The 11,550-nt window shown below is 37.9% G+C and overlaps 1 protein-coding gene across 5 annotated transcripts in view; it reads right to left on the bottom strand.

Annotated features, from left to right (window-relative positions):
• Positions 1-4,365: 4,365 nt before the first annotated feature.
• VPS41 (VPS41 subunit of HOPS complex) overlaps positions 4,366-11,550 on the bottom strand; it is a 109,583-nt gene continuing 102,398 nt past the window's right edge. For all 5 annotated transcript variants that reach the window (XM_066322994.1, XM_066323002.1, XM_066323019.1 and 2 more), the window contains 2 exons: positions 10,087-10,166; positions 4,366-8,470 (listed from right to left, as the gene is read on the bottom strand). In XM_066322994.1, coding sequence (XP_066179091.1) covers positions 8,390-8,470; positions 10,087-10,166 — 161 coding nt within the window. In that variant the 3' untranslated portion in view covers positions 4,366-8,389. The remainder of the gene's footprint in view (positions 8,471-10,086; positions 10,167-11,550) is intronic.

The following is an 11,550-nucleotide window of genomic DNA, read 5'->3' as shown; positions in this document are numbered from 1 at the left end:
GACTCAGGAGAGAATTGGTGTACGTAGGTTTGCTTGTTCTCAAGTTTTATTAATTGAAAAGATTTTATAGGGCTCTAGAGCACTGAAAAATTGATCCCATCTGGGCTCTGCATTGGGGAATTGCTTGCCATGCCTCTCACTGCTGGTCATGTGATCCCTGCTGGCACCATGTGGGCTGCACTGGCTGCTGGCTCAACTCAGCATCTCCCTACATGCAGAGTGCTGAAAAGCTGCTGCCACTGCTTTTTGCCCTTCTGTTCACAGTATGGCTGGCTAAAAGTGGCTAAGCAAATAAAGATCATTGGGAACCATGCCAAGATAGCTGCAGCCACGTGGCCCTGTCCTGGCCATCCTGATCTCAGCTGCACAGTCCCAGCCACGTGGCCGCTCCTGGACTGAGACAGCAGTGGCTGCTGCATTTTTACCACTGCTTAGGAACTCAGTGCTGTTTCTGTGAATAATACTTCTGCCCGAGCAAAGCATTTAGGAACATCTGGTATTTGGCTGGGAAACATGATTTAGCCCAACAGTAGTTAATAGTGGCTTCATGTTTGGAATAGACTGCAATATTATAAAATACCCAGGCACAAAGCCTACAGCATTAAAAAGACGTTCTTGATTATCTTTGAAAGACTATGTCAATCAGAAGAGGTTTCTGAAGACTGGAAAAACTCTTCAACACTCTAGTTCTGATTTTAACTGTATTATCAACTTTAGACAGCAAGAAGTAGGCTCTGGAAAACCACAGGCTTGTTAGACTCAATCAGTCCCTGGGAAGGTGATGGAGCAACCAGTGCTGGAGCAGGGGAACTGGATAAGATGATCCTGAAAGGTCCTGTCCTATCTCAGTGATTCTCTTTGTACCACTGAAAATTTTGTCCTGGAAAGTTCTCCTCTGAAGGAAAATGTTTCCCTCTGAAGGAAAATGTTTTCTTTAGCTTGACACCAGTTAATGAACTCCCCCAGGAACTAAGGATGAACAAAGACCTGGCTATCTTCCACAGGATATACAATGTACATGCTTTAACACATGCACAGCACAGTGTGTTTGCAGATAATGACTGAAAATCACTACTCAATTAAAAAATAGGGACTCACTCCAATGCATATATTCAGAGGGGAGTGGAGAGTGGTGAAGTGGAGAAGGAGAATAGAGAGAAAGAATGATTATGAAATAATGTAAATGGAACATACTTCTCTTAGCACATCACTGGAAAGCCTTTTGATACTGCAGAGAGAATAAAAGTCTGTATAGCATAGAACTAAATCATGCCAGAAATACATTCTTGACTGTAATGTTCAGGGAAACACAAGGAAAATGCTTCTCAGGTTTGCCTTTGCTTAACTAAAGACCTCCACAATTTTGAAGAAATTCCAGATGAAGACTCAAGAGACACACTAGAGTTGGACACACTGAAAAGTGCTTTCAGTGATTCTTGTGCCAGCATGTGCAAAAAAAGCTGCTACCGAACGGGTCCTAAACAATAAAAATACTGTTGTCATCTGCACCTTCCCATACTATTGCATTATTGCAAGCACAACATGATAAAATGTAAGACAATTACTCATTGTTAAGAACATTAAACTGATTTTTGAAAAATCCACAACTTATTTATGGTGGCTCCCATCCATTGCTCTCACCAGAAACAGATAAATTTGTCTCCTATGTGAACACTATTTGGAACATGTCATCCAGCTGACATCTTGCTAAATAGGATTTTATGGCTATCAGACACCAAGATATTACTACCTTGTCAACCTAACTGGACTTAAATTCTACTGGGATCTGACTAAAAGGGCTTAAAACCCCTACCAACAATTCAAGTGCCCTTTGCAGTTCCTGCCACTTCCTAGTCCTTAATTATACTATTACACCTCCACCTCTGGCAGCTCCTTCAGGCTGAAGGGGTATCAGCCTCCACTCAGCACATTTCTGACTCCTGTATCATGACTGGTCCTAAGCACAATCCAGGAGCAGAGGCCACTGGCAACCTTGTTCATTCACATTACAGACTCCTGGGTCAATGTTGCAGTCAGAACTTACCAGAACCTCTAAGACCTGCTCTATTGCAAAAGCTTATTATGATCCCCATTTATGGAAGGCTTTTAAGGCTAATTTTAGGTCGCTTCTACTATGACGCATTAACTTCTCTTAGAACTTCTCACACACTATTCTCTTCTACATTTGATGCCTCAGACACTTTGTATGTCCTGTTTTCTGCATAATTTAATATCTGATTACAGTAGAAGAAAGCACACTTTGTCTTGAAGAACAAAAAAACCCCCATAATCTAGGGGTATTTCGAATGCCAAAACTAAATTAATCTTTCATGGCACAATAAAATAAGAAAACAGTCCCAAAAGCATATAATTAAAGAGTCATTCTCTAAATGAGGTACTTCTTACTAGTCTTGCTTAAATTGTTTTGAAAGTACAGCAGTTGATTTATAACAAGTATTTGGCAAAGATGCACTTGAGGGGGAAGCTTTCTAGAAAGGAAGAGACCCTGATGTTTAGCATTTACAAACAGGGGTAAAGGTTATACTGCCTGAATAAGAGGCCAGAAGTATACAACAGGAGACAGAAAACTAGCTTCTCAGAGGTATTTTCTCATTCAGATAATTGCCCTTGTTTCAGCATTAGGTATGACTTTTCCTGCAAGTAGTTTTCCAAACTGCTATCATTTAGCACAGGCAAGGACCAGTGCAACCAACCTGCAGAGATGACACTGTATTTGGAAGGTGACTGCAGACATACAATATTGAATGCTAAATCACAACATTTCAGAAGCAGGAAATCCAGTGTGACCTTTTTATTCAAGAGATTATTTGTAATTCCAGCTCCCTTGAATTACAGTCAGGAACTCTCCTCACCAAGCAGAAAACTACTGTGGTAGTCTACTCATTCTCAAAAAATGAAACAGTGCCTGCTTAAAAGACTCCAGCTGAATAAACATTAAGCCCAAGGTGGAAAGTGATTAAATTTCCTATGATGAAAATTTGCTAGACTAACCTGTGCATTCTATACAGAATACTGACAGCCTCCACCCAATTATCAGCCAAAATGTATGGAATATGATACCATATGGAATATGAGATGGTTCCAAAAATGAGGAAGCAACTCATTTTTTCTTTCCTCTTGCTTGGTAACACAAGATCAGTGTCAGATGCTGAACTTATATTCCAACAAGCAATACTCAATGTGTTCAAGATTTCCTGTAGTGCAGCTGTAGAGAACATACCTTTGTATATAGAAAACTTCTTGACATATTAACTGAATCATATCAGGATGGGCACCAGACTTTTGCCAAACTGCCACACACAACTTATTCAATACATCATCGATCCAGTAAGAACAACTAACTCCTCCTTCTGCAGAAGTCAACTTTTATCCTGATGCTGTCCACTTTAACTGAGCTCTCAGCAGGACTAAATAGCCTCATGCTTAGCAAGCACCTCAAGCTCCCCACTCTTTTGCCCCCCAAAATCTTCAGTGTAGCCCAGGATTTTCACCAGGCCTATCACATGGCATTGCAGGTTTAAAATAATAGAACAAGGACAGGTAAGAAAAATCATCTGAAGACTCACTTTAGTCTGTCACAGGATGAGTGAGAGCTTTAAACAAGCACTGCCTTAGGCTCAGATTTTGGTAACAGTTTGAATTTAAGAAATCACTTTGGCAAGTTCTAAGGATGGCAGATCAGGTCTGTTTATAAAAATGAATTATTTATTAAACAGAAAAGAGACAACAGACGAAAGATCTTACTCAGAATTACTACACAGTATAAAAGTAGAGAACTACTAGCAGATTACAGCATAGCATATAACACTGTACTATAATAAGGTACCTATAGTTAAGCCACCAAAAGAAATAGTATTGGTTAGGAGTCTACTGTTACTTACTGCCAAAATGACAACAATGTACATAGACTCCTTCACTTAACTCCTGGAAAGTAACTGCAAAGCAGGCATCCCTACTGATGGGAAAAGCTCCATACATTTCCAGGAAAATACATAGAAGATTTCTGCTTTGTGAAAGTTTGGTGTGGCTTTTGTAGTTTGTAAAGTGAGTGTCTGTCAGTTAGAAATCCAACTTACCTCGCTAGATCTCACTTCAACGACAAGATGTTGGCATTTGGAAGATGACAGACCAGTATTAATTCCAAGACACGAAAATAACTCTTTACAAGACAGCTTGTCCTCTTTGAGTTATCTGACTGGTTAACAAGGTAAGTTCTTGTAGTTCCTGCTACAAGCCAAAATGGTTTTCATTCTTTTAATATGACAAAGCAGTATGTACTTACTTGATCCATCACAAATCCTTTCAGTTAGCTTTATTGGTCAAGAACTCCCACGGAACTGGATGTATCAGAGAAAAAATAGCTTTTAAGTTTATTTTAAGTTTGCCTTAGAAGCACAAGAACTTTGACTTAATCTGAAGTAAGCGCAGGTGAAACAGATGAAGTGCTACCCTGTACTTTTCTGATAGGTTCTGCAACTTTAGAGTTACTTCTTGTTTTTCTTCAGGAGAAAATTTTTTTCTTTGGGCGAAAAGCTCTTGAGTAGCTGAATATTTTAGACTCAATATCAGATGTTTTCTATGACATAAAGGCTTCTTAGGAAGAAGTCAAAGTCAGGTCTGTACATTTCTTGCTGAATCTTAAAAAGCAAATTTAGACTGTAGGAACATGAAAAGGGTAGTCCCTGAAGTCCAAATGAAAGAAGCTTTGGATTTAGAGAAGATTTAGATTAGATTTTCATACAGTGATTTAAAATTACTTGCATAATGCAAAGAATATGCCAGCGTATAATGCAGTATGATTGCTGATGATGGCAGACTTGCAAACTAAGTCACAGAATGCTCAAATGCTTTAGGGAATTTAAGGCCAAGATAAAGTAAAAAAATATTCCTTCTTGAAATTATCATATGACTCTAAGCTACAGGACACTTTTCCATATACACGTATAGAAGTAATTTGACGTTTTCCTCCTGTAAGTTGACAGCTTATTGCATTCTTAGGATATGAGATAGAAAAGCTGCTCAAAGCCACTGAATGAATGGGGCTTTTAAAAACACTTTCATAGGCATGGCATGCAATAACTCAAACACCATGGTGAAATAACCCTTGAGCTCACTGGAACATTTCATTTACTAGGAATCAAAGCAGCTTTCCTGATCAGTGTAGTGAAGAATGGATAAAGGAACAATATACGTGAGAATGTGTGCTAGCTGCTGAAAATCAACAGCTGCAAAGCCAGGCACATATTCTTATGGGTGAAGCTTGATGCATACAGACTATGCTCTGCACTATAAACTTCCTTCCCTTCTGTTATTCCACCTACTCTATGTTCATAAGTAATTTGCACCATTTTTTATTTTTTCCTCAACTGTCTGTATTAACACAACAGATTACTATGTTTTTGAGAGATCTATTCTTTTAATGATTCTTTTGCCTATGTAATCATGCATAGTAAATCTTATCATTTCTAAACACATAAAATTTTATTCCAGTATTATGAAGATCTGCACAGTGGACAACAAAAAAATCATTCTTCAGATTGCTAGACCAATTTGTCAGAGGATTTAAAGAGTATTATGAATATACATAAACTAGAAATCCAAGTTTCGACAGTAGAAATTATTTTAAGCTGCTCTTACATGGGAATAAAGTACAGAAGAAGATATTGCATTAGAGGGACTGCATTTTCAAGGTTTACACACAGACTGCAGTATATACCATTGTTTTAGAACTTAGTATGTTAACTAGTTTAAACAGTAGAATATGATGGCAAAACAATATATTTTACTTTAAAACTCAAGTTATTAAAGAGTAGAAAAGTAACTTGGGAGTTCTGATTACTTTTCTTAAGGAAAAGATGCTTATATCGAATTTAGTCAGCATCTATTATAAACAGATTACATTACCGTGAAGACATTGTGAAAGGTCACTACCTTTGGATTGACAAAACAGAGCACAGTTCAAATGAAAAATAAGGTTTGTTAACATACAATTGCATTATTTAACTTAGCTGTTAAATTGCTAAGGCTAAAAGAAACTTCTAAAGATCTTACCTTTGAAAGGTCAGATACATTTTTTTCTCTTGCACTTAAATGAAACCATACACTTCAACCACACATAAAATAAGAGTAAAGACATACTGCTGACATTTAAAAATAAAGTTTCTGGATGAGTTGATGTAGTGGTTTCACATTCACCGGATTTCTGTTTTGCCAAATTTAGTGTAGTGTAGTGGTTTGAGTATCTGCTCTCTTTTACCTCTGAGAGATACAATTTGGGAGAAAAAGGCAAAACAGGCCTCAACTTAAAAGTAAACAGATAGATTTTACTAACACACACTAAGGAGGAAAAAATAAGAAAATACAAAAAAACAATTGAAATTTCTAAACCAACCCTTTCTCCCACCACAAACTGTTCATTTTCTATGAACAATGTAAAGAGGGCAAAACTCAAAACTCCAGGTCAGTACCACTTATAAAACAGTCTTTGAGAGAGAGAAGTCTCTCCTGTTGTTTTGGTAACTTTCCACAAGAGAAAGAGTCTGCTTGTGGCTTCTAACTCACACAAAAGCATCTTGCCCAGGAGATTCTGCAGTTGTGGAACCTCCCACATCACGTAGCCTTTCCCGTGACCGCACATATGGGCCGTAGACTCACAGACTGGGGTGGCACTTGTAAAGATAAACAACTTTGAAGGCAAAGAATTCTTCATCTCAGGGAACAGAGATGTCTCCTCACTTCTTTTGCTGGCACAGAGGGCTTCTTCTCATGTCTCTCTGTTCAAACCTCTTATGGGAGCACCAAATCACAACTTCTAATTCAATATTCACTCAGTGAATCACAGATACCTTTGCTCAAAAATCTACAAATCATCTCCCCAGTTCATATTGTGCATGATTTAAAGGATTATTCTATTCTATATTCGTATTACAGTCTGTTACTATGACTCATAGGAGATTTTTCAGCCTAGAACCAAGGCATCTTGTCATCTCTTCCACCTAAGAGGCCACTCTTCCTTCAGTGACTTTGAGATCTCCATATTGTCCCTTTACATGTCTCCAGTTTGGCCCTCTCTCTCACTAAGGAAAAAGTTAGGGCTGTGGAAATTTCATCTGTGCCAAGAGTTAAATTTGCCCAGGTCCTCTTTTCTGCCAGCTGTGGCTGACTTCAAGGCCACACTGATGGGGGATGGAGGACAAACTCCCACTGAGAGATTGGAGCAGCTCAGGCAGTCAGGGATCCCAGCAGCCAGGAACACAGGGGGGCCTCCTGCCCAGCCCCAGCCTCATGGGGGAAGAAAAGGAACATCTCCTCCAGCCCTGGCTGACTCAGGGGTAAGCCTTAAAAGTTCACTAGGTGTTTAACTGCAGCCTCCATTCCCACCCCGGCAGCCAATGGAGAACCCGGGGGCACAGACAGACCAGGGCTGGCTCCTCCTGCACAGAGGGTGAGCAGTGGGGCCTGGCCAGCCCAGGCCACCCCTCAGAGCTCTGTGACCTTCTCCTCCAGCTGGAAGTAAAAAAGGGGTTGGCTTGGACACACTCAACTTTATATGGGTATGACCAGAAGTCCCCTTCAACTGTCTCAATGGTCAAACTACCTGCCAATAGAAAGAACTGCCTTCTGACAGGTCCCTGCCCTTTCCAAAGGATTCTAAGGTATTGGCAGGGCACTATTCCATATTCCTTTTCAACTAAAAACCAAACTGTGTTAACCTATGACAGATGAACATGAGAAAGGCTCACTTTAAACTATTCTATTGTGAAGATGGATTCGGAAATTAACCAGTTTCTAATAAACTAAAAATGTGTAAGCAAGGCAAATTGCCAATGTATGGAATTCACAGTTAACAAATTCGTTAACTCAAGTTGGCACACAACTTCAAGTTCTGAAGCAATTCCACTGAAAAGAGTAAGACTCCTACAGGTCTCAAGGTAAACAGGTCCATAATAGACTAAATCAGGACTGAAGTAGTCTGGTGAGCTGAATTCATAGCAATACATTTTTCTTTACAATACCCAACCGTAAGCCTGATGTGGATCCAAAATGAAAAGCACATTAACTGATAGCAAACACAAATCTCTACATCGTGTGATTTTTTTCTTCTCATTTAATTTTCTATTCCAGAATGAAGTAACAAGCTGAGCAAAGGAACCATGACATATGAATTGCATAACAAAGACTTAACAGAGAAAGATTTTACATTTTCTCATTACCCGAAATATTCAATAAACAGGATAAATTACCAGAACCACTTTTAAATCACAATCAAGATTATATACAGAAATTATGTCTAATGGAAAAATACAGTGGCTCTGCATGGTCCTAATGGATTTGGTGTCACTGACTGACATGGAGAACTAGGCCACTGCTATTTCTTCATCTCCAGGACTGCACTTCCTGGCCCCCGGTGTTTGGCACTGCATATATTGCAGAACTGGACAGAAGATACCTAAATCAAAAGAGAAAACAGAAATCTCTCAGAGGAATGTAACCACATCAGAATGTGTGAAGATGAATGAAAAGTGCTAATGCCCTTCTCAACATTACCGCTCAGTCAGGCTGATCCCAATCAACATAGTCATGGATAAGTGAGGGAAGACAATATAGAAAAACATAGTAAGGTAGGCTGTTCTGGAGTTAAAAGGCAGCACAACTCACCACTCATTCCAAGGGTATTACCATCACCTGCCAGAAGAATAACGTCAAATTTCTTCCACACCAAAATTGCAAAGTACACAGTGAAAAGCATCACTGATTATCTTCATATATAAAGATGAGAGTAATGTCACTTGGTCAGCTCCAATCATCACTGGATACCTCAATCACAGCTCTGTCTTTGGGTAGTGCTCCACAGATTTCCAACAACCGAGATCAGGGCCCAAATACTGTCATTTGACATCAAATATGTGTCTATTGTTACTCTGTGTTTAGCTGTGTGGTGCATTTTATGCATGCACTATTTTCCTTTCAGTATGTCACCAATAACCAAATATCAGTAACATGACTGCTCACCTAAGGTCACATAATACAGCATAACAGGGGAAATCTGGCTCTGTTACATGAAGACACCCCTGTATTTTTATACATACTGTCTATGAATGTATATCATAGAATATTGATGTAACATTTAAAAATCCCACCTAATCATTCACCTGCCCCAGAAAATTGAGAATGCTAGACAAATTTTAAATTATTTCCTGCAATAAAATCTGTGGTAAATATTAAAGAAATATTTACTAGTTGTTGGGCTTTGTTGTACAAATGATCCAGTAAATTAAGCTTTTCTTAACATATCTAAGTATACATCCTGTACCATATGGCTACAAGCACTTTGTTTGTTTACTTACAGATTAAGTGATTCACTAAAGCTATTTTTTCACTATATGTTAATTTTCAGAGAAAGATACAGAATCTTAAAGACTTACATTTATTTTTCTATGTGATTTTGTTACCATCTGAATGATTTAGTTTCTAAATTTAAACCTAGTTATATCTAGAAGTTACTTTTCTGCTTTGTGTGAATTGAACAAACAAAACAACCCCCAAACAACTTATGAAGAAAAACATGTTTTGACCATAAGAATGATTACAAAGGTATTTAAATATTCACTCTGAAATGATGGATTTTTGTCTTCCACATCAGAATCATTTATTATGGTTCACTTGAGAAAATACCTTTACTCTTGTCTTCGAGTATGTTTAATTAAAGTAAAAGGTGGAATGGAAAAGAATTAATTAAAAAATTAGACAGATTGTATTCCCTGTATGTCTCAGAGCTGCATTACATATTCAGATTGCAGAAACTGATAAAATACTGTTCAAACAGAAGTGTTTTCTTTCTACATTGGATGAGCTTTAGTTGCAGTATCCGTAAATTGCCTTTCCTTGGTCACATACTACTATGTGGTATCATCACAAGTTATTACTATAACTTGTAGTTTTGTAATTGTCATACAATTCCTTGTTGTAATTGTCATACAATTCCTCATAGACTACAGCTGACAAGAGAAAACGTGTCACTTTTTCTTTGGCAAAAGTGTCAGATGTATTAAGTTAATTCCTTACTGTGTTGGACACGGGTAGGCACTCTCTGTGAAACATGTGTCTGCAGTGGAACACTACCACACTGAAGGACTTGGATGCATCTGGGAAACAGAAAAATAAATTAATTTCAACAAGGCAATGAAACAAATGATTTAGTGGCTACAGCAATATATGCCCACACTCTATTACACACAGAGAAACTGTAAGAAACATCTTTCAAAATGATTTTCAAATTATTCTGGCTTATTCATAAAAACCATTAAGAGTGATGATTTCAGGTAATGTGGGCCAGTGACGGAATTATAAAACAATTTTATTCTGTGGCTTGAATGCTGTATACCTTTCCCTCAGGAATTTTTCATTTCAATATATACTACATGCTAAATTTGGGCAGGGAGAAGGGTAAACTACTACAAAATTATTCAGCTGCTTTGATGAAAAGTTAGGAGAAAAAAAATCTTGCACTAGAGTGTGAAGAAAGCTAGAACACAGAGCAGTTCTAGAACCTGCACTGCACGCCATGATCCTGAAATTTGGCAACAAGCTGCCTCGGTGCATGACGTGGGTTTTCATTCCCACATGAATATTTAGCCAAATTAAAACCTAAATACAACATCCACACATCTAAAGAATTACCATCTCATTTATGAGCATCATTCTCATTCTACTTTTGCTCTTTTTTCCTCAACACACATACCTGAAAGCATTAGCACATTCAACTCTGCAAGATTGTCTTCGTCTGTATAATGCTGCATGTGATCCCAGAAGAGCTATTTTTATTTATTTAAGTGAAAAATGATAGAAACCAGATAAACTGTAAGTGATTCTATCAGGCTGTTAACACTTAGAAAACAAGCAAATGCCTGTACATATGCTTCGTCATTATATATTTTTGCTTTAACAGGCCATGACAGATACTCTCTTAGTAAAACCATTTTTCAAGACACTCAACAACTGCAGTGATATTTCTGGACTATAATTGCCTTGAAGAATGTTCATCTGCAAAATAACATCCCGAATTTCTAGTTTCACAACTAACTTTAGAAGGTGTTTTAAAGCTAGTCAGTTTTAAGATGTTTCAAATGTGGCACCCATGACTGAAGCCAAGAACTCCACCATTCAGACAAAAAGTACATTCCATAAAATTTTATAATCTACAAATTCAGTGTGAATAATCCAACAGAGGTGGACAAGATTTGGTGGCAGCAGCTTAGTTTTGTGGTTCTAATAATCTTTGAGAATATGTATGTTGATGGAATTAAAAGTTGCCTTGAATTCTGTGTATTCAAAACAGAAAGTAAGGCAGTCAAAGTTGAATAAGAAAGAACATCTAGGTCTACTGCAACAAATATGTTCAATTAGACTCCACTCCCATGTCAGAATTCAAAAGCAAGCTTTGCATAGGAGAATGAAATTTATACAGTGATCATTAAGGGAGATTACACATTTTTATGAATAAAAGCAAACAGTAGTTCCTCCTAAACT

This window comes from Sylvia atricapilla, chromosome 1 (genome assembly GCF_009819655.1).
Source record: "Sylvia atricapilla isolate bSylAtr1 chromosome 1, bSylAtr1.pri, whole genome shotgun sequence".
Classification (NCBI taxonomy): Eukaryota; Metazoa; Chordata; class Aves; order Passeriformes; family Sylviidae; genus Sylvia; species Sylvia atricapilla.
This window is presented reverse-complemented; position numbering and strand designations above follow the sequence as displayed.